The sequence below is a fragment of the Aquarana catesbeiana genome, linkage group LG11 (genome assembly GCF_042186555.1).
Source record: "Aquarana catesbeiana isolate 2022-GZ linkage group LG11, ASM4218655v1, whole genome shotgun sequence".
In the NCBI taxonomy this organism is placed as follows: Eukaryota; Metazoa; Chordata; class Amphibia; order Anura; family Ranidae; genus Aquarana; species Aquarana catesbeiana.
Genome location: NC_133334.1, coordinates 102,988,390 through 103,012,492, shown reverse-complemented (window position 1 = coordinate 103,012,492; position 24,103 = coordinate 102,988,390). Strand labels below are relative to the sequence as shown.

Sequence of the window (24,103 nt, the reverse complement as noted above, 5' to 3'; positions counted from 1 at the left end):
GAAAGTGTAGTTTGTTAGAAGCTAGAAAACCACAGTCACCATTTTCAACAAAAACAGTATTCTGTGTTGACAAGCTAGCCAAACGGCCAGAATTTATTCAATCTCATTTGAAGGTAGTGTTATAGATCTATTCCCCCTTCCACTCCCTCATTATAGTATAGTCACAGTCACAGAAAACAGCAGAACATTTTCTTACTCTCTGTACAATATGCTACACTTATCTGCCTCTGTAATACAGGCCATTGTCTGTACAGCACCATGATAGGTTTGAGTTAAATATACATAATTTATGGCTAGGTCATGAAATGTCATTCCAGAGGTCAATCAGATGATGTTAACAAACAAGGTTAGTCCATTTGTGTCCATTATGGGTATAATTATTCAACTGTATGTTCATCTGAATAAACCGTAAAATGTCTCCTTTAGAAAAAAAGTTCTCAAAATAGAGTATACTTTCAAAAGAAATAATTGGGTACACAATGGGAATAAAAATGCTGTGCTCTGTAAACTAAGGGAAATTTCAGAATGGGTAATGTACACATACATCTACTGTTTAATAATGCACATACCTTGCCAAGTTTCAGAATCTTTATGAATAAATTCATGTTCTTGTTCCAGTGGAGTGAGATGTAGAATTTATTGGGGATGGTGATATCAAACATTGTGAAAAGGGTGTTGTTGTGCACTTTTATATCCACATTTGGTGTGTCTTGTGAGATGGAGTATTTTTCATCAAACAGCTTCAGTTCTGTGTTCTGTATAAAAGAAGATTTGTTCAACATTTCATAAAGCTGAACAGCTTTTTTTCTGTTTCTGGTAGCATACTTTTAAATGTCTTGGTATATACAAAGTTAGGTTAGGGCCCTGGTTGCAGTTGGTGCCCCAGGCACTGTAAACAGTAGCACCTTAAAATGAACCTTTCAACCAAAATTAAAATGATGATGCCTGCCCAAGACCAGACACCAGAGTGCCTGATATTACCTTTATAAGCCAGAAAACACCCCCTGTGTGCTTGTCTAAAGCTAAGTTTATTTTGTTACTAGAACCTGAAGTCATGGTTTGACAATATAAAGTGACCTGAGGAATTGTCTTGAGACAGGGGGATTGCCATTGGTGAGCCTCAGGAAGAATTCCTTTCTGACCTTTGAGCTGTACAATAGTTGCAGACTGCATTATGGGGCCACTCAGAGTATGCAAGCTTTTATTAGGTATTTTTTCACAGCTATTTTTTCCTTGTGGCAGCATTCCTTAAAGAAGAATTCCAGGTATGGTTTATTTTTACAGTTACATTGGTTCAATAACTACCTAGTTACATGTAACTATGTATAAACCATACTTGGCTGATGTCCCTGGAAGCTGAAAATACTGAAGTAGACACATCAATACTCCAGTGATCTCCACTTTCTGGATTCTGTGCTGAGCAGCTGGCCTGATGCATTGTGAATAGAGGAAGTCGGCATTGGTGCCATTCAGAGAATGCTTTGGATTTTCTGAATGAATATAAAGCATTCTCTGATTGGACAAGGTGGAGAGGCAAGGAAAGTAATGTCAAATCTAAGATGGAAACTGTACTTGAAGCTAAGATGGGGGTTGTGCAATTGAGGTATTGAACCCCGGAAGGGGCCTCAGGACTTAAAGGTATTCTGCTGTCGTGGGCCACCGGTAGCCCATGTTGAGGACTCTGAGCTGCTAAAAATTGGTTGCTGTTGGACCTAGTGCTGTAGGAGAAAGCTGCTGAGCCAAGTGCTGCTGCCAGGAAAACTAGGCTACATTGGATGGTTTCTGAATCCATGCTGTCACTGCACTACTAGTAAGATGTGTGTGTGTGTGTGCTGAAAATCCCCTAAGGCCACATAGGCTATTTCTGTCTTTTTGCTGCAAAGTGCTGTCCCAGGGAATGTGGAACATTGTGGAAAGCTGACTTGAAAAGAAAGCCCTGGGGAAGTGGGAAAGACTCTTTTGCAAGCCTTTTTGGGACCACTGGAGTATTTTGAACCAACTGCTGCCCTTGTGTGAGGTTTTTAGACACTTTTGTAGCACTTCAATGCTACAAAACATGGACCTCAATGCCAGCAGAGCCTTATTACCTAGTTCACTGGCTAGTGTTGTAGGAATGGCCTTTGTCTTTAGTCAGGTTGGAGGGTCTGAAAATTTGTCTTTTCTGTATTTCAAATCATATCTGTTCCAGTTTGCTCCTGTTTATCTAATCATATTTTCACTGAGCTTTGCAGTCCATTAAAGCCCCTTTAAAAACAAGTGTACCATGATATAATTCAAGTCCAAGTAAAGGGGGGGGGGCATCACTAGCGCAGGAAAGAAGGGGACTCAAAACATCAGTAGTTTCTTCAGGAGTAAGCTCCATAGATACTGTATGTAAGTGTACTAGTTTTTTTTTTTTTTAAGAGGGGTCCACTATAATGAAATGTAACTTGTCACCCTACTAGTCTTTATCCAATATATAAATACATAAACTGCCATTGCTGAAATCTTACTAAACTTTAGACTGTTATGTTGATCTCTGGCATCATTTGTTCCTGAGGAATTTACCCTGAACATCCGTTGTATTTACTAAAAGTTTCTTTACCAGGAACATTGCTGTTAAAGGGCAATTTCAGGTAAAGTGAGATCAAGCATTTCATGAAGAACATCTAATGTTGTATATTTGTAATTTGACTTGATAGTTTTGTGAAGCTAATAGTAGGATAAATGGGAAAGACTTTTGTGTGTGTTTTCCCTAAGTATCACAATGATTAAAGATAAATATTTATGCCATTTTGCTTTTAAGGACTCATTAATGCAGAGCCCTGTGCAGAGCGTTTCTCCTTTCCCTTTTGTAAAGACTGCCTGCATGCAGCTGCCCGCTAGTCCAAAAAGATAAACAAATGGCTCCTCGTGCTGTACAGGGCTTTGCGTCTGTGTGAATGGGCTCTAAGAGAAGTTAAAAGATTCTAAATAAAAAAAGTTAGTAGGTCTTAAAGCATAATTCTGTGTGATGTTTTCAGCATGTACCATTACCAACATGCAAATATAAAATCGAATCTGTAAATTTAAAGTTCTCACCCCAATTGTGATAGTGATGGCTCGTGAACAGGTGGCTCCAGTGGTACTGCAGATCACATTCTCTGTTACTATCTTAAACGAAGCTTCAGATGTGTTCATTCCACATCCATCCTAAACAAAATAGAAATTAAATATATTGATGTATGATATATTAATGTGATGTCTATAAATGTATAAATAATTAAGAGAATGGTCTTGATTTTCTACCTACTGCTGCCTAAGGACACACATATACTCTCCATTTGAATCGTCTACTTCCATTTCTCTCTTAGCTACGATAGTAGTGGTTAGTCACATTCAACTGGATTTGTTCTGTAATTGTTAAAAACATTTTGCAGCTTATCTGAGTAGCATCCTCAGTTCCTCCCCCTTGGCTCTTCTCCTACATTCAGTCACTGGAAACAAGACTTGCTGTACTCATTGTTCCATTAAATAAAATACTATCATTGTGCCTGCCTATCCCAGCTACAGCAACTAAATCTCAGGACTTCAACACAGAAACTATTTAGTGTCAAGCTTCATTTTTATTAAATTATCCTGATTGCAACAAGAAAACAAAATAAGTGACCATAAGTGATCTTTCACTCGCTGAGGAAACTAGTGTGCTTAGCTTATAAAGCCCAACTCCTGTAAAAGGAAAATCACCCTTGCAGTCGTACCCCACCCACCCCCACTGTTCCTTATGTTTAGGGCAGTGATGGCGAAGCTTGGCACCCCAGATGTTTTGGAACTATATTTCCCATGATGCTCATGCACTCTGCAGTGTAGGTGAGCATCATGGGAAATGTAGTTCCAAAACATCTAGGGTGCCAAGGTTTGCCATCACTGGTCTAGGGGATTGTAGAACAGCCTTTTGACTTGTCTGAATCCATGCTTCAGCACTCTCTTCCTCTGCCTGAAGTTGCACTCTTTGGGAGGAGCCTCTGTGTCATCCTATACAGCGCTGGAGTGGTTACAGAGGCCAGGTAGATGTTTAGGGACAGGGAGGCTATAAAATAGAATGGGGTGCTTTTAACCGTAATGCAGAGAAAGTTATAAAGTAAAAAACTTTTAGACCTTAACCCTACATGGTACGCTGAGGAAGCTGGGGTGTGACTTATAGAGGGATTGCAGGGATCCATTTGCAGCATTAGAGGGACCCTGTTGGCGTGATGAGTAAAGTAATTATTTACACCTTAATCCTCTACCCTAGACTACACGAGAATTTAACCATGTGGGGCCCTACTGAAAAGGTGCATTTTTTACATTTCCTGAAGATGGGCTTTAGATTGATTTCACACTGTTGCCTTGCGGTTTTCATACACTTTACCCACGGTTTTATCCAAGGTTCTATAGACTTTCTATTACGTAATGCATTTTTGGCACGTTTTCGGAAAGCGCACCAAAGATGTAGCGTGCAGGAATTTTGGTCCACTTTCACAAAATATGACCAAAACAAATGATCTAATAGAAAGTATATTGGACTGTGATTAAAGCCATGGGCAAAATGAGTGAATACCACAAATAGACCTGTACTATGGCCAAATTGCAGCACAGCAGTGTGAAACTAGCCTAAACCATTGCAGTACTCACACCAGATAGATCAACAGACATGTTTATAGCTTCAATATGATGCAGAAGGAACTCAATCAGCCCAGATTTTATACAATAAAACAATTGTATATTGCTTAGACTATTCTCTTACAGTAATATGTAAAAAAGTCATTAAAATACAACCATATAGTTAGCACAATAATGCAAGGTACTTGCTGTGACTTCCTTGTTGAGACATATTTCAGGTTATGAGGTCATAATTCCTATGTGTTTTATAGAACTGCACCAACTTCATAAGCGGAATCCATACTGTAGTTAGCTAGTAAGATTATAAGCTTGCTGCAAACCCAGTTATTCCAAGGAGAGAAGGGCAAATCAAGTGCTGTAGGTGCTAATGCAGATAGTGAAAACGAAGAATATAATTGGTTGAATTTGGAGTAAGGCTAAGTTTACATGGGTTTCGTATAAAAAAGGGCATCCAGCACCCATGCTTTGGCTTGTGTTGCTATTCTTGACCTGATGGAGAGAGAGGTCCACCAGGGAAAGCCACTTTGTCATGAACATGTCTGTATCCACTGAGATAAGGACTATCTAGATCAGTGGTTCTCAACTCCTGTCCTCAGGACCCACTAACAGGCCAGATTTTAAGTATTACTTTGGGGAGATGCAGACTAGAATACTGCAATCACTAAGCAGCAAATGATATCACCTGTGATGTATTTCAGTTATCTTGCAAACCTGGCCTGTTAGTGGGCCCTAAAGGCCAGGAGTTGAGAACCACTGATCAAGATGCTGCATGGGATACAGGGGTACATAGGATTCATTTGGAGTCACTAAATGACACAGGGAACTCTTGAAGTTACAGGGATGAACAGGTATGCATTGAAGTCAGTAGATGACCTAGGATTTTTTGGGGGCCACCCAGAGTCCCAAAGCACACTGCAATCACTGAACAACACAAGATGCACTGGAGTCATGGGGCACACAGGGAACACTAGGGTCACTGACTGATACAGAATGCTCAGGGGTACACTGGAGTCATGGGGTGTACTGGATTCACTGGATGACACAGGATGCTCAGAGATGCACTGAAGTCAAAGGCTAAACAGGGCACACTGGTGTCACTATGTATTAGAAAGTGGAAAGCTGGCAACGAGTACAGAGGAGACATGAGGATTCGAGTAAGTACTGAAGAATTTAGGGCGGCACCGATTAGGAGAGCTGTGCTGGAGGCTCTGAGAACTTCCTGGTCGGCGTGGGCACACAGACTTGATGAAGGAGCACACAATCTCCAAACATGTGCCACACCTACCACTCCAGCCTCCAGTAAGAGATGTCACATCTACTTACCCTGTGTGCCTACGCCAACCAGGAAATTCTGGGAGTCTCTAGCACAGCCAGGACAGCTGAACGCAGTACATTGCAATAGCAGGACGGGATGGTGACAGCAGTGATTTCTATGCTTGATGAGCATTCTTTTTAAAGTTTTATGTGAGTTGCCAGTTTATATATGTGAATAAACAATGTGTGTTCAGTAATACATTTGGATGGCGGTGCTTCCCTTTCCCCATGTATTGTGTATCACAGATTAGACCTTTACTTTTGTGGTGTGCCAATTCTCTCTCCCTTGTCTTCTGATTGGCTGTGATGCTGATCAGAAAAACTATTTCCCCACTGGTTTCAGTGCCAACATTTCAGGTGAAACCCGGAAGTGCCAGTGGCCGTATTACATAGAGAAGACCCAGCATTAGATCCCATGAGAGGTGAGTGTGACACACTGAGGTCAAAATATTACTTGCTTGCTGCCTTTTTGTAGTCATTTGTGTGAATATGGCCTAAGGCAGGGGTCTCAAACTGGCGGCCCTCCAGCTGTTGCGAAGTCCCATGAGGCATTGCAAGGCTGACAGTTACAAGCATGAATCCCACAGGCAGAGGCATGATGGGACTTGTAGTTTCACAACAGCTGGAGGGCCACCAGTTTGAGACCCCTGGCCTAAGGCTTCATATTTTTTTTTTTTTTTTTGGAGCATAAGTTTACTTTAAGAAATAACTCATCCTGTGTTTTATAATATTTTGGATGCTAAAACAAATGCCAAAGATAGTAATAAGACTTTTTTCAGCAAAAATTTGACACTTTAGTTTAACTGCTCACCGTCACCAGAGTATATTCGCAGTCCCCATCAAACAAATACTGTTGTCCATCAAATGTTTTTATGTGGCTCTCTCCATACATCATACATGTTGAGGCACAGCGTGGGTTCTCTTTGCACTGCCAATGGCCTCCACTGCAGGTGCTGTGGGAGAGATAACAGAAACAGTACAGTACAACATCAGTGGCAAAAATGAAACCCTACATCATGATTGCCAAAATATTGGGTTCTGCAGTATATAGTCCAAAAAATGTGGTTATGTTCTTTTCCAGTAACAGCCCGCATATAGCTGCCTAGCTGTCATTTAATGCTGCTTTTGAATTTTGATACACAAACCCAGGGGCGTTGCTAGGTCTAGAAAAGATCCGGGGCTAGAGCCCATAGCAGCGAAGTAAAGAAAGTCATATGCTTGGGTGGGCAGGCAAACACATGTATAGAATATGTGTGTGTGTGTATATATATATATATATATATATATATCTATATATATATATATATATATATATATATACACATGTATAGAATATGTGTGTGTGTGTATGTATGTATATATATATATATATATATATATATATATATATATATATATATAAAAATTTCGTTACATATCTGAGTGCAGATTTCCCCTTACATCAAGGTCCCCAGAGCCCCCCTTACATCAGGGTCCCAAGAGAGCCCCATGGTTGGCTACATAAAGAATGCAGGGCTCAGCTGTGCCCATCTATGCAGCCTCACCAGTGACCAGCAATGCAGCCCCCACTGTAGTGTCCACTGTCCCCTGCACCCCACCCCACTGTGCCGCTCCCATCCAGCCATGTGATAATGTCCGCGGGCCGGGTGCCCGCTTTCAGCGGTGGCGGGCCAGGAGCTGACCCCTGCCCTAGAGACTCGGAGCTATGGGGGCCAGATTCGGGGCTATAGCCTCAATAGCCACCCCCTAGCGACACCTCTGCACAAACCATACATAAAAGGTATCATAGCATTCACAAAGACCAAGCAGGAGCATGATTTGATTTACATTTGTTATTTGAAAGTACCTAAATTAGTAATGTTTCTCTTACCAGCTCTGGCACTCCCCATGCATGGACTCTCCACTCTTGTATATGACACCTCCGTATTCACAGGAACATTCACTTTCAAGCACACAACTACCATCGTGGTCCTCATAAGTACCAGCGGGACAAACACAACCAGCCTCACACTTGGTTGGTACCTGTAAATGCATGCAAAAATGGCAAAGAGGTTTCACTACATTAATTAACCATCTGATCTTGGATCTACTTAAATGGACAATGATTTTTTTATATGACCAACACTCAAAATTAAATCGGATATGTAAGCTGCCTACTTTGCATTCCTTGCCCCCCACCCCCTTCAGCATGATGCTGGACATCATCCAGCCAGGAAATTAAGTGGGGTCTATCTGATTTAGGGCCCTTTCACACAGGCAGACCAATTAGACCCTTCAGTCTCCTCTATGGAGCAGAGGGTGTCAAAGGACATGAGTCCATTGACACCTGCCAACATCCTATCCGATCCTATCAGCTAAAAACAGATGGGTTGGGATCTGCTCCCATCCATCTGACTGCTCAGATCGGATGGTAGTTGGGTGTAAAGTCAGGAGGTCCATTTACATCTGACCGCCCATGGAGGAGAGCAGGCTGTGTCTGTGTTTGTTCTGTGTAAGTGGAGCAGACACGGACCAGTCATCCTTCTGCTTAGCGGCGATCAGCAGGTGGACTCCAACGGAGTTGTGACCACTCCAAGGGGCCTTAGAAGCTGCAGCTTCTAATAGACACAATGAGAAGCTCACAGTGTGCAGTAAAATAACAGTAAGCAAGTTCAGTATAGTAGAGGAGCTTGTACAGCTATATAAAACTAAAGGTAAGACAGGAGTTAAGCCTTAAAGAACATACAGTATGTCATGACCAAGATATGTACGCTTTAAATTAATTTCATTTTTTGCCTACATGTCAGGCTGATGCTTTGGCTTCAATGCTTTTTGAGTCACTAACCCAGACCAAGTATAGAGATGGAAAAATCCAACTTTTTCCCTGAAATTCATGTGCTGCATGCTTGTTCAGGGTCTGTGACTTAGAAGTATTGCAGGCAGACATAGTCAGGCAACTGTCATTTTCAAAAGGAGGCTTGAAATAGCAGACTAACAATAACACCTGAATGTAAGAAGTGTAGCGCTAAAGTGCAAAACGTCTATGTGAAAAAAGCTATAAAGTAATAAAAAATTCCAACACTTAAGTGAAAAAAAACTATATCAAGTAGCCAAACTATACCAGTATGCAGGGTTAGTTTTAAATATATAGTCTAATAGCATAGACAAACGCTCATTCATGGGTAGTGAAGGAGACGTGAGGCATTAAAAAAACTATAATAGGTGAACGTGAATGATTGTTAAGAAATAAAATAAAGTGAGAAAAAAGGGAAGTATGAGGGACAAAATGAATGGTTGTAACCCGCTGAGTGATAGTTTTAAATTAACCGCCTTATAAATGAGAAAATGCAGTAAGTATACAAGGCAATAATAATAATAAAGTGTCCACAATTCTACTAAACGGTGTAGCCATCCAAAAGAACCATTGAAACTTGTATAGTCCCAAAATTATTTCATATAGATAAAAAGAATTCAGAACAGTGCGGATGATATTTTGATAACTCTTCTGCAGTACTCCGAATCAACATAAGGGATAAAGCACTCTTACCGACTTGGGTGGACTCACAGGCCGTCGGCGGTGAGTCAAAAAGGCTTGCACTGTCTTAGGGTAAACGACAGTATGGGGGTGGATCGTGCACTGCTGGACTTCCTCCTCAGATGGGGGACCCGGATCTTGCCAAGATGGTCCAGACGATCATCAACTTTGTCAGCATTGATAAACCATGTATAGGGGATAAATGACAAAAAGCCTCCACATGGTGTAAATCCAAATAGATCAATTGGCGTTTATTTGATCAATAACGATCATCAGAAATTCCATAAAAACGTATAAAATAGTAGAATCGATTCCAACAGATAAAAAAGTAAGCATGGTATGGGTGGCTGGGTACAGCAAGGAGACCCGACGCGTTTCGTCTGAAGAGACTTCGGCTGGGGTCTCTTCAGATGAAACGCGTCGGGTCTCCTTGCTGTACCCAGCCACCCATACCACGCTTACTTTTTTATCTGTTGGAATCGATTCTACTATTTTATACGTTTTTATGGAATTTCTGATGATCGTTATTGATCAAATAAACGCCAATTGATCTATTTGGATTTACACCATGTGGAGGCTTTTTGTCATTTATCCCCTATACATGGTTTATCAATGCTGACAAAGTTGATGATCGTCTGGACCATCTTGGCAAGATCCGGGTCCCCCATCTGAGGAGGAAGTCCAGCAGTGCACGATCCACCCCCATACTGTCGTTTACCCTAAGACAGTGCAAGCCTTTTTGACTCACCGCCGACGGCCTGTGAGTCCACCCAAGTCGGTAAGAGTGCTTTATCCCTTATGTTGATTCGGAGTACTGCAGAAGAGTTATCAAAATATCATCCGCACTGTTCTGAATTCTTTTTATCTATATGAAATAATTTTGGGACTATACAAGTTTCAATGGTTCTTTTGGATGGCTACACCGTTTAGTAGAATTGTGGACACTTTATTATTATTATTGCCTTGTATACTTACTGCATTTTCTCATTTATAAGGCGGTTAATTTAAAACTATCACTCAGCGGGTTACAACCATTCATTTTGTCCCTCATACTTCCCTTTTTTCTCACTTTATTTTATTTCTTAACAATCATTCACGTTCACCTATTATAGTTTTTTTAATGCCTCACGTCTCCTTCACTACCCATGAATGAGCGTTTGTCTATGCTATTAGACTATATATTTAAAACTAACCCTGCATACTGGTATAGTTTGGCTACTTGATATAGTTTTTTTTCACTTAAGTGTTGGAATTTTTTATTACTTTATAGCTTTTTTCACATAGACGTTTTGCACTTTAGCGCTACACTTCTTACATTCAAGTACTTTGCACAATTTGGTCAATTTGTAGTGTTGGCTGCTGTTTATATTTCTTTGATTGGCGCGGTATTCCCTTCCCATTTAACAATAACACCTGACTTAAATATTTGCTTCACCCGCACTAGTGATTTCACTCAACTGTCACAAGTGACAGTATTTTACCTGAGCTGCAGAGAATTTTGTAAATGCTCCTTGCACTTTGCACCGTTTTCTCTAGATTTTCCTTTAAAAACAAGTGCCCAGAAAATAGGAAAAACCCAGTTGGCATACAGACATCAGTACTTAGAGGTGAGCTTATGCGCTGTAAAGCTGTCATTAATGATTCCTGAACAAGGTTCAGGGCTCCTAGGTCACTGGCTTCCTAGCCACCGATGACTCATCCCCAGATCCTTTCAGTTGCCGGCTGGGAGATTCCCCATCCAACAACTGAAGGGTAAACAAAGGGGCATTGGGATGTTGACTGACATTCACCAAATATGGCTATGGCATATGTTAATTAGTGCTTGCTAAATATAAACACAGCTTTTTCATTCGCATGAAAATTATTTAACACAGAAAAAGGGTAGGGCTTGGGGTATGATACAGGCATATGGGGGGGCAGACAATGTAGGGGCATGTATAGACAGATACTAGAGCTACGTGAATAGTGAAACATGAATACTTGTGTAGCACCCTTGTCCTAAACAGGGCTGCTAGTAAATTTAGTGGTGCTAGGTGGTAACTAAGCCTGGCTAATTTGTATTCTTTGATCAAATTAGTTTCTCTTAATCTTGGGTTTAACTGTAATTTCTCTCTTTTGTCATAAGGTGGCACTGTTACCTTTGGCATGAGTATGATTGATTACAGTGAATTTAGGTTATGAGTGAATATGCTTTTCTCTGATTCCTGCCAATCAGCAGGAGTTTCTTTGAGGCTGCTGGGATAGTCTGTTTATTTAAATAGAGTCAGGGTTATTTCCACCCGGCTGTGGCCTGGGTGGGTGTGTGTGGAGCAGCAGCAGAGGTGTAGGCCTGAAGCCTGGGGCCTAACCACATGTAAAGGGGCTCGGCCTGAGTGGAGCCTGAGCACTGCGTGGAGGCAAGGGAGAAGAAGTTGCCAGAGGGTCATCCACTCTTGTTGCCGGAGGCAGGTGCAAAGGGATGGAGTTCTGAAGGAGTACCATCAGCTGGGGAAGCTTCAGGAGATAACTCATCCACGAAGTCCAGCGGGTACCTGTGAGTAAAGCTTGAAGGAGTACAGCAGGTAGCTGTGAGTAAAGCTTGAAGGAGGACAGCGGGTAGCTGTAAGTAAAGCTTGAAGAGAAATACAGCAGGCAGCTGTGAGTAAAGCTTGAAGGAGTACGGCGGGTGGCTGTAAGTACTGCTTGAGGAGAAGTACAGCGGGTAGCTGTGAGATAAGCTTGGAGGATCCAGCGGATAGCTGTGGGTGAAGCTTGAAGACTACAGCGGGTAGCTGTGAGTGAAGCTTGAAGAGTCCAGCAGATGGCTGTGAGCTAAGCTTGTGGATCTACAGTGGGTTACTGGGAGTGGGATTGTTGCTATGGGAGACAGTGTTTGCTGAGAAATACAGATTGCTGCATTCAGCTTAAAAACCCTTTTTCTGTATTGCTGTCTGCCCAATTCTATTTTTGTCCAAGGAGTCTGCCAAGTTGCTATTGCATTTGCCAAATGGTGTCCTGTGCCCTACACCCCTCTCCCCCTGTTCTTATTAAGAGAAATAAAACTTTCTTTGTTCATTTTTAAAAGTGACTGGCGCCCATCTTTCCACCTTACACTACACCACCATGCCTAGTAACCTGCACCCTGAGGAGGGATGTCAGCCCTCCCTGACTCTGGGGGTCACCACCAGGCCTCTGGAGGTTGGGGAGAGTGCTACATTTTGGCATCCAATATGGGGCATGATGTCATTTTTGCTATGGTCGCCCCTAGCAATGGACTGGAACTACACAGAAGTTCCGTCTGGCTTTGTGGGAAAGTGGCAAATAATATCTGTGTGCCTCAGAGACTGTTATTATCCTTGTGAACCATGTGGGGAAGAACCAAAGTGCCTTTTTGCTCTTAGAAGAGTGTCAGCTTGGTCTTTTGTCTCTTTACGTCAGTGCTAAATGGGTCACGGCAGACTCCACAACAGTTTTGGCGTGCTGCTGGAAAAAAGAGGCAGGCGCTGAAGCTCCTGAAGAGCAGTTGGACCAATCCCTTGGTAGGGGGAGGAGTCGCTGCTCTGCAGAGGAGGAGACTGAGATGCAGTTGTGTGTACCCCATCACAGATCCACATGCTGCGAGATTGTTGTAGAAGGAAAGAAGTGCTGAGCGCAAAGAAAATGACTGGAGTCATCCATCCTGCTTCAGCTGAGTTTGACCCAATGGTCATCACCAGTCTTTTCACTTCAGGAGAGACTATTATTGATACAGGCCTTTGGCTAATGCCTCGTGGGGAGATAGCCCTGTACATCTCCCAAAGTTCTGCAGCCATGGGAATCATTTGCAGGTGATGTTCCGGCTTTGCTGTTTTTCTGCGCTCATGGAGTCGGTGCTACTGCTGCAGGGAATTATTGCTGGTGGCCACTCGCCCGCCACTGCCATCCCAGGTGCTGAAGGTAGACTGGGCATGTGGTTATGCAACCGTTGGGGAAACCCAATCCACCACTGTTGCTGCTGATTCTAGTGTGTCCGTTCTGGCTGGTATTGATCCTGCCCTGTCAGAGGCTACCGCACCTGCCAGCCTCATCGTCCCTGCAATGGAAGTGTTAGTTCCCACTGCCATCGCTCTTCCTGAGTCTTCTGCGGCCACTACTAGCTCTGACAAGGTAGTGCCTGCAGCATCCGTCATCTCTGAAGAAATCAGAGTGCCTGCATCCATCGCTACTACAGGTGAGGCTGAAACTAAAGGCCATAAGCCCTCCATTACTATCAGTCAGGCTAGGTATGCCCACTCATTCTATGGTGGCGTGAAGAGTCGATCCTGTGTCTTACCACGTCGATGCCTGAAGCTGGTAAGCCAAACTGAAATGGAGAATGTGCAGAATGAGTGTTAACCATTTATGTGTCTTCTGAAGTGTGCTTGCTGTGAAGATATCTACATTTGCTGCAGTTATGGCCTCTGTCATTTAAGTTATGGCTGTGACACTTGTTGCCAGTGGGAATTGCTGGTCCTGTCTTGAAAAAAAAAATTCCCTCTGTAATTATTGTTACTGTTCCGGAAAGAAGGAAAGTTATGCATAGCATGCTCACCCTGTGCTCATAGCCCGTGGCAGGGGCTAAGGATCATATCGTCCAAACCATGTTCACTCTGTGCTCACGGCCTGTGACAGGGGCTAAGAATTCTATTGTCACTAACCTGGGATTATGGTTGTCAAATTTACCCAGACTGTGTCATTATTCGGAGGCCTAATCAAGCTGATGTGCAGCATTACATTACCACTATTGGATCATCTGGAAAGCCTGTTCAACTACCTGATTATCGTTACTACTGGTAATGCCATCCAGCTATTGAAGTCTTGTTCTCAAGTCAGTGTGGAACACAGTGATGTGCTCAGTTCAGGTGTGTCAGTTCCATGAGAAGCTGCTCTTCATTTGAAAAGTGTTGTGGGGACACTCCTGCCTGTGCTGTTTGATGCTGGACTGTGCTCCTGATACCAGCAGTTGCAGGAGGTGCCCTAAAAAAGTGACACGCTGGCCTGTCGTCCTAGATTGCCAGTATGCCTTGCTCTGGAAAGTGATATGCTGATCTGTTGCTCCTGGAGGTGGACATGTCTTGTTATTCACATGAGGAAAGTGTTTTCAGTCACCTGCAGTGATAAAGCCAGGCTGAGATATGTTTCTATGTGCAAGGGGACTCTGTTGCTCCGGAAGATGGATCAGAAGAGTTCATCATTAATTTATTACAGTCCTTTGCATGCTTGTGTGGCTAAAGTGCTTGTTTGCAAGTAGCCATGCACACAGTTCAAGTGTCCGTTCCTGGGAACCAGCGAACCTATTGAAAGTTTGCTGACCATGTTGTTACCATTCAAAGAAAAGTGCCTATTGGACTTTGGGGCTCCAAGGACAATGGGATGTTTAGTTAGCTAGTCAGGTAGGCTGTGCTGTAGCAAAGGGGCAAGTCATTACCTATAATCTGGATCTCATGGACTAAAATGTTTACATGCGGACTGTTCTCTCTTTATTGACCACCAGATGGCGTGAGCATGCCACTCTGAGTGAGTCATAGTTCTTACCTCAAATATAGTTTGCTAAGTGGATATTACTTTCAGATATGCTAAAGTGCTTTTGAAAGAATGTGTTACTCTCGCGGGAGCGGGGCTTGTTTATACTGCATAGATATTGCTATACTAGTAGATTATATTATAGTGTGTTGCTAAATGCCATATTATTAATCTTGCATAGTCCAATGCTTTTATGATTTCCTATACACCCTGCATCTTCCTCGGATGAGGAGAGATCGTATCTCAATCTTGTACAGTAATGTTTATCTTTAATTACATTATTGTGTAAATATTAGATGGATAGGCTAAAAGGTTATTGCTTATTGCATTTACTACTTGCTATCGTGTGGAATGCCACACGTAGTTGTAAATAAAGTCTCATATTTATCTGCCATCGTGTGGAATGCCACACATGGTTGTACATAAGTAGGGATGAGCCGAACACCCCCCTGTTCGGTTCGCACCAGAACATGTGAACAGGAAAAAAGTTTGTTCGAACACAGTTAAAGTCTATGGGACACGAACATGAATAATCAAAAGTGCTAATTTTAAAGGCTTATATGCAAGTTATTGTCATAAAAAGTGTTTGGGGACCTGGGTCCTGCCCCAGAGGACATGGATCAATGCAAAAAAAAGTTTTAAAAATGGACGTTTTTTCAGGAGCAGTGATTTTAATAATGCTTAAAGTCAAACAAAAGTGTAATATCCCTTTAAATTTTGTAGATGGGGGGTGTCTATAGTATGCCTGTAAAGGGGCGCATACTAAAGGGGCCGGGATCTGGGGATCCCCTTGTTAAAGGGGGCTTCCAGATTCCGATAAGCCCCCCGCCCGCAGACCCCCACAACCACCGGCCAGGGTTGTGGGGATGAGGCCGTTGTCCTCATCAACATGGGGACAAGGTGTTTTGGGGGGCTACCCCAAAGCACCCTCCCAATGTTGAGGGCATGTGGCCTGGTACGGTTCAGGAGGGGGGGCCACACTTTCATCCCCCCTCTTTTCCTGCGGCCTGCCAGGTTGCGTGCTCGGATAAGGGTCTGGTATGGATTTTTGGGGGGACCCCACGCCGTTTTTTTTTTTTTGGCGCGGGGTTCCCCTTAAAATCCATACCAGACCTGAAGGGTCTGGTATGGAATTTAGGGGGAACCCCACGTCATTTTTTTTTTTTTTAATTTTGGCCGGGGTTCTCCTTAGTATCCATACCAGACCTGAAGGGCCTGGTATGGAATTTAGGGGGACTCCCACGTCATTTTTTTTTTTTTCAAATTTTGGTTCGGGGTTCCCCTGTGGGGAATTCCCATGCCGTTTTTATCAATGAACTTCTATGTGTATTGTCGGCAATGCAATAGCCGTGAGTAGGTTTAAATGGGTTTTTTCCTTCAAAATGTAATTTTGCTGTCAGACTGTTCTAAACACGGGAAACATGCGCTCCTTTACAGGCATACTATAGACACCCCCCAGCTACGAAATTTAAAGGGATATTACACTTTTATTGTTTGACTTTAAGCATTAATAAAATCACTGCTTCTGAAAAAACGGCCGTTTTTAAAACTTTTTTTTGCATTGATCCATGTCCCCTGGGGCAGGACCCGGGTCCCCAAACACTTTTTATGACAATAACTTGCATATAAGCCTTTAAAATTAGCACTTTTGATTTCTCCCATAGACTTTTAAAGGGTGTTCCGCGGCATTCGAATTTGCCGCGAACACCCCAAATTGTTCGCTGTTCGGCGAACTTGCGAACAGCCAATGTTCGAGTCGAACATGAGTTTGACTCGAACTCGAAGCTCATCCCTATACATAAGTTATTTTAACCTATTTCGTGTGGAATGCCACACATATTTGTTACTGTAGCTCCCTGAGGTTTAGTCAGGGAGCTCCTCACCAAATTCCTTGTCAGAAATAGCTACTGTAGTTAATTACTAAGGATCCATTGATTTCTCCCTAAGTTTGGCCTGGTTGTAGTTCCCTCTTCTACCACCAGGTGGCCAGCACTTGGAGGTATTAGATTGAGAAGGACAACACAAGGTCAGGTTATGGGTATATGGGGTATTTCAGCCAATGAGCAAGGATTTTTTGGAATCCCTTGGCCTGCTGGGAGAGCCTATATATTTGGGTGAGGTCAGGTGATCTAGGTTCTTGTGCGCCACCCAGACCGCCATCTGGGTGGATGTGGGTCATATGCCCCAGGCTGCTAAGCCGGAGATTGGGCCTATCCTGGGGCATCAGGCTGCCAGGCTTTGTGAGGACCTTTACAGAAGTAAGAGGGCAGCGCAGGGTTGGGACTGCGGCTTGCAGTCCAACCAAACGTGAGGGTTCTGCCGGCCGGAGAATCTGTGAGTGGTCGGAGGTAGAAGGGAAGCTGTCGCCATGAAGGGACCAACCACCTTTACCGAGGACCGCAGTGAGTAACTGAAACAAGTACCAGAGCAGTATTCTCACTGAATGGGCATGGTGGAGAATCGGGAGAATTCAGGCGGCGGTCAAGTCAGGGACCCAACCAGCGGAGGTGAACCTTGCAGAGCAGCCTTGTGTGTCAAGCCAGGGACCAAGCCGGTCAGCAGGGGTGAAGCTTGAAGTTATCTGAAGTGTCAAACTAGGGACCCAGCAAGGAAACGTGGGTGACGCTTGAGGGGGATACCACCGCAGAAGTCTTGAGGAGCTCACGGGATTCAGAGTTAATGAATCAGAGGGTCCAGTGAGAGACCAGGTGTTCATGGGGCTGAAGAACTACAAGGAGAAGTTGTAGTACAGCTGAGAGAACTGTTACTTTGAGTTAGGAACTGTTTAAGTACTGTTGTCATAGGAGACAGCAATCCCCCATGTGCAGAAGTGATACCTTGCTGGGGCCTTTCCCTATACGGCTGTTTTCCTATTGAAGTCTCGGAGTGTGCCATTTGAAGTTGCAACTACTTAAGGGTGTCCTGGCACTAACCCTCTTTCCCCTACAAAATATAATAAGGACTGTCAAAGAAATAAAACCTCTTTTACAGCCAAGAAGTGTCTGGCGCCCAATGACTTTTACCACCTTTGCACCCACTATGCCTCACAACCCACCACTTATTGAAGAATATCACTTATTTTTGGCCTTGAAGGTTCCCATTAGACTGGAAGAGGTCAGAGATTCTGCTACACTACTAAAAGTTCATCCTTCCCTGTTACCCTTCCTTATCCACTTTTTGCCAGGACATCTGCCAGGAGAAGTTGCCAGAGTGCGTCAACCACTCTTGTTGCTGGAGGCAGGTGCAAACGGATGGAGTTCTGAAGGAGTACAATAGGAGACTCTTCATCAGCTAGGGCCTGTGAAGTAGCTGGGAAAGCTTCAGGAGAGAACTCATCCACAAAGTGCAGAGGGTAGCTGTGAGTAAAGCTTGAAGGAGTACAGCGGGTAGCTGTGAGTACAGCTTGAAGGAGTACGGTGGGTAGCTGTAAGTAGGGCTTGAAAAGAAGTACAGTAGGTAGCTGTGAGATAAGCTTGAGGGATCCAGTGGGTAGCTGTGAGTCCAAGGAACCTAGCGGGTAGTTGTGGGTAAAGCTTGAAGAATACAGCAGGTAGCTGTGAGTGAAGCTTGAAAATTTCAGCAGGTGGCTGTGAGCTAAGCTTGAAGATCTACTGTGGGATACTGTAAATGGGGTTGTTGCTATGGGAGACAGCAGTTGCTGCGATATAAAGATTGCTGAATTCAGCTTAAAGGCCCCTTTTTTGTATTGCTATCTACCTAATTCTTTTTTTGTCCAAGGAGTCTGCCAAGTTGGTATTGCATTTACCGAAGGATGTCCGGTGCCCTACCCCTCTCTTCCCCTGTTCCTGTTAAGAGAAATAAAACTCTCTTTGTTCATTTTTAAAAGTGACTGACGCCCATCTTTCCACCTTGCACTACGCCCACCATGCCTAGTAACCTGCACCCTGAGGAGGAATGTCAGCCCTCCCCGACTCTGGGTATCACCACCAGACCTCTGTAGGTCAGGGAGAGAGCTACACTTGAATATTAGAATATAAATTAGTGCAATTCTGTACTAAATTATATTATTGGTGGCAATGGGATGTTTATGATTGGAAGTAGCATATTGGGCAGCGTGGAGAATATCTGGTATCTAGCCAGGAGCACCTCAAGGTTCAGAAATGGTCGCAATAATCAACAGAAACCATTTACAGAAGGATTAGGGAAAATGTGTACGCCTGTAGTTTTCCACAATGCCTCATGGCATGGCCTGCATAAAAAGTGAAACGGATTGGTGGGGATGGATTTTCCTGCTTAGTTACTACTGTTTTCCCTAAACCATTTGGTAGCCAGATTGTGCACAGTGTGTAGGTATGGTAAGTTATATGAAATTTTGTAATTTAACTTACAATAATTAATTTTCCATTTTACCTACCAAAATGTAATTGTACACCTGCAATACTCAAGATTGCTTTTAGGAAACAGTCTGCAAAAGTACATTCACATTTAAAAACAAAATTTCGCATATGTAAAAAAAAAATTTTAAGTTTATGTCTGTGCTAATACTTGATCCAAACTCATTGTTGAATTAGCATTTATGAAAAACTTCAAAGGGTAACATTTTAGCAACAGAGCCAGTGATTTCAAAGTATGTAAGTCACAGCATACTTCCTAAGCAGCAGACACAATTGCACTGTAGCATTATGTTTCTAACACCTATTGCTTCTCACCAATCACAGATCAGTACCCATAGTCTTTTTAATCAATGTCCTACCTTTAATTTATCCACTGCTATACTGTGTGTGCTCCAACTTGGAGACTCCAAAATATAGAGTTAGGACCACAGTACACAGAGTAGCCTTGGCGAGGCACTGCAGCTTCCACATAATTTTGCAAATGTGTGCAACTAGACCCCCTGTTTTTAATGCGATTCGTTAGACAGGGTCATTTTTTTTGCTTTGCAGGCTAGCTGGTAAATGTGCTGGGAATTTTTTTGTTTGTGATAGTCATTTTAATAATTTTATGGGTATAGACCCAATATTTCCTTGCAATAAAAGTTATACTCATAAGCACTTGGAGGAAGCTTACACAACGGATGCCAGTGGCCAGAAGCTGACACGTAGGGGCACAAGCTGCTCCGTATTTATCAGTCAAGGATCCACACGTTTTCATGACTTTTGGGGCCTCACAGGTTTCTTAAGAAGATAGAAATAATTAGATGAAACACATGAAATTCATTACAACAGCACTGACAGTGTTATCATCAAATGGCATGAAATCTATACCAGCAAAATCAAGTGCTTTTCCAATGCAGTTAAGTCTCCCTCTGATGCAGTAACTGAAAAAAAACATAGTTAACCATTGTCAGTAAAAAAACTGCTGATTTTGCAATATCATAAAAAAATCGATGTACAATATAGATGCAACAGATTTCTAGATGAACCCTACTTTACTTTTTGGTTATTGGGTGGATCCCACTGCCTAGTCTCTGCTGTGTGTAACCCTGTTGGGGAAATCTCCATCGACCTCTGGTCTTCTCATAATAACAAAAGCTCTGCTGTGAGTTGAACTGTTTTCTTCTCACACAGTCCAGGTGCAAATAGTGGAACTTGTATTGAAGTAAAGGCAAAACAGTTCACAACAAACCCAGTAGGAGGAGGCCCAACCGGGAACACTCACAAATGCCAACAGCGTTTAGTGGAGTAGGTATCACCCGAACTGACAGCGTCTGTCTGGAGAGGCTTGATACTGCCTTGCCATTCTGAGCCCAAATGGGAAGATCTCCAAGGAGATTGTGAAGCCTTAAGCTTTCCCTACTCATCTGGAACCTTTCCTTACTACTACTTAATACTGTCCCTGGAAGACTGGTGACATGTCCCTAAACTACCCACATGCAAATGCATGCCAAACCCAGGGGCCAGGGTCTTAAATGGACACCACCACACCTAAGATGGCCACCAGAGTCACATGGGTGGCCAGCATCCAATTGGATCACTGCCCCGGTGACTCAGGAAACCATAGAGCAGGGATATGCAATTATCAGACCTCCAGCTGTTGCAGAACTACAAGTCCCATGAGGCATAGCAAGACCCGTGAAAGCCACAAGCATGACACCCAGAGGCAGAGGCATGATGGGACTTGCTGGAGGTCTGCTAATTGCATATCCCTGCCATAGAGGAACCATGTGCTTCTTGACTTTCTCTCCCTCTATACTGCCGCTGCAGTTGAGCTACACCTGCAGTGTAGACAACAGACTACACCTGCCTACAGGTAGATCTGCCTGACAGTAATAAAAATCCAATGAGTGATAAAACTTGCAACACTCTGCCCAAGGTTAAAAAGGTATTCTGGAGGATTTCACCCTAAATTGAGCATATCAGGCACTAAACATTGCCAATGCTAATGTTACTGATGACATGGAGATGATGTATGGTGCCTAAGTTAGCTTTTGGATTCCTGCACTGCTGTAGGCTGTGGTCAGATCCATTGAACAATGGTAAAGTGGATGAGACCTCCGAAAAAACAAGGAGTGGTCAGGAGAGGAGCCCATTAAATAAAAAGATGCTTCCATGTGGATTCTTCAGGAAGATTGGTTAAAGTTAAAGCATACCCATCAACATGTTTCTGGGCTGAAGAAATGCACAGAGAAAGATTACAATGTACTTTACACCTTTTCCTAACAAAGTGGCCACTAAAGAGCCACGAACAGCAATGATGTGTGTTTTAACTTGTTCTACTGATCAATAAATACTGATTATCCTTAAGAATCCACTTGAAAGCACCTTTTTATTTATTGGGCATTTGTAGGCTAACAGATGCACACCCCCCTCCCCCCAATATGGTGGGCTCCACTGCTACAACAAAAACTTTAACAGTAGCCATGTCTATTTTATTTTCATTATTAGACACCAATCTCATCCATTTTAAGTGATTTGTACTTTATTCATGCTATGTACCCTGTCAAAGCTGCCCACCCTCGATATATATTTGCAGTGGTGATGTTTTGATATCACTTACCAAGTAAGTCCATTGAGGACTGTTTGCTGGTTAGGCTTGATGACAGTATTCTCATTCACATAACAGGGACATTGTGATTTTGGAACACATCTGTGCTTATCATCTAAATAAAATCCCAAAGGACAGTTGCAACCTCCAATTGGGATGTCATTTGGGTAACACTCCAGCTGTACATTAGAGAGAGACAGGCAGGTCCGTCCACAGGCAGTAGTGTCATCACTGTATGTCTGGTTACCGCTGCAAGCAATATCTACAGAGAAGGATGTAAAAAAATTAAAGTGAATGTATAGTGTTTTTCTTATATTTTGTTATTTTGCTCAGGATGAGAAAAAATGTTTTATGGTGGGAAGTATAACATACTGGATAAGGCACATACAGTACATATATACCGTATGTCTTTCTTTTATCCAATAGAAAATTAACTCTAGGCTCGTTTTCATATGCCTACTAGGCTAATCTTGACTGATTTGCTGAAAAATAAACTGTTTACGGAGCTCAGTCTCACAAGCTCAAATTAAAAAAATATACACACAGCTAAATAATCTAAATAGTGAATTCACCTCCTACTTCCTCTCTTATTTGCTTTGTAAATATTTATAGAGGCAAAGGGGTTGATTTTCCAAAGGCTTTTACCTTTGCTGGGAATTTGCCCCAGATCTTAGTGAAGAAGGGAATGCTCTGCTGACCTCCATCATGCAATCATGTCCAAGCATGAATGCTGTTTTTCTCTTCATTGCATGTGATTGGGTATTCTTTGCAAAGTGAAAATTCACTACATTCTAAGCTGTGGGGCAAATTTACTTCCAAAGTACAACTTCACTTGCAAAACCTACAGTCTATTTGCCAAGAGTCTAAAATGATTAAGCTAGTGCTGTGCTCAATTTTCACAAAAACCCCAAATTCTTTGCTAAACCATGGTGTCATGGGTACTTACTATAGTAAATAGTAGTTTTATAAAATCTACTATTTTGTTTATAAAATGAAGTGTGTGAGTGCATGTATATACACTATACAGTATATATATATATATATATATTTTTTTTTTTTTTTTGCATTAAACTCAAACTGCATGCTGAATGCACACACTAATACTGTATGGATCACATTTCTGTTTGGGCAGAATAACGTGCACATTTCAACAACTAGTATTACTGCCACACTAGATGGCACAGTTGCATTGTGTATAACGAGTCTCTTCGGTTTATTAAGGAATATATCACTAAGTATGTTTTATAGGCATCTTATAAGTTAATATTTTTTAGACACTGTGCCAGATTTTAAGCATAAAAAATAAACAATTGCACCAGCAACAGAAATGCCTCACATGCAATAAACATGCTTCCTTTATTATAAAGCCAGCTATTATATAGCCAGCAGAAACAAGTTCACTTCTGACATATTTCACAATAGGCACAGCGCTTCGTAAAAGAAATGCTGTTTCTCATTCAAAGTGCATTGTGCTCTCAGATCAGTATTCTAAAAATCTGTGGCTAAGTTGAAGATCTATCCTTAGAGCACAATAAAGCTGTAATAAGATTCATAATGCTGTGATGTGATTTTTCACTAGATAACAAAAAATATCAGGGTATACATCTTCATCTTTGAAACGTGTAAGCTTGATTTTACTAAATTATCTTGATGAATTTGAACTAGAACTCCAAGCACATATAGTAAAAAAGGTACATTTTTGTGCTCACCATAAAATACATTTCTACAGTAGTTTATTGTGGAACACATGAAGTCAGTCCTTGATTGTTGGGTATAGCTGTTGCCACTAAGAGGTCGGACACTAACAAATCCAGGGCTCAGAGCGTTCTAGTGCTACACCCCTGCATGTACTGCACAAGCTCAGCAGTAGCAATCAGTAAGCAAATTGTAGTAATGGAAGTTAACCTTCATCCTTAGAATAAATGTAACTGTGGTAACAAGCCAAACACTCAAAGGGTTAAAAACGCTTTTGATCACAGCTTTCATTGGTGGACAAATTAAGTAATTTCTTGATTGATGGGATCCCAAAATGGACTCCCAAACAAGAAGGGGGTAAAAGAAAACTAATATCAAAGTAATCCTAAAAGACCATTGTGTGATGGGATTGCACTGCTGCCTTAAATCCAAAACTAGCATCTGTGGATTTTGCCACATTCACACAGAAAAAAAGCCTTTCTTTTTCCTTCATTG

General features: G+C 42.4%; 1 protein-coding gene across 4 annotated transcripts in view; it reads right to left on the bottom strand.

Annotated features, from left to right (window-relative positions):
• The window catches only part of LOC141112213 (uncharacterized), a 189,119-nt gene that overhangs the window by 121,196 nt on the left and 43,820 nt on the right, over positions 1-24,103 (bottom strand). For all 4 annotated transcript variants that reach the window (XM_073604812.1, XM_073604813.1, XM_073604814.1 and 1 more), the window contains exons 21-27: positions 21,926-22,175; positions 20,194-20,246; positions 19,997-20,103; positions 7,805-7,956; positions 6,746-6,887; positions 3,061-3,171; positions 570-755 (exon numbers count right to left, since the gene is read on the bottom strand). In XM_073604812.1, the coding sequence (XP_073460913.1) occupies positions 570-755; positions 3,061-3,171; positions 6,746-6,887; positions 7,805-7,956; positions 19,997-20,103; positions 20,194-20,246; positions 21,926-22,175 (1,001 nt within the window). The remainder of the gene's footprint in view (positions 1-569; positions 756-3,060; positions 3,172-6,745; positions 6,888-7,804; positions 7,957-19,996; positions 20,104-20,193; positions 20,247-21,925; positions 22,176-24,103) is intronic.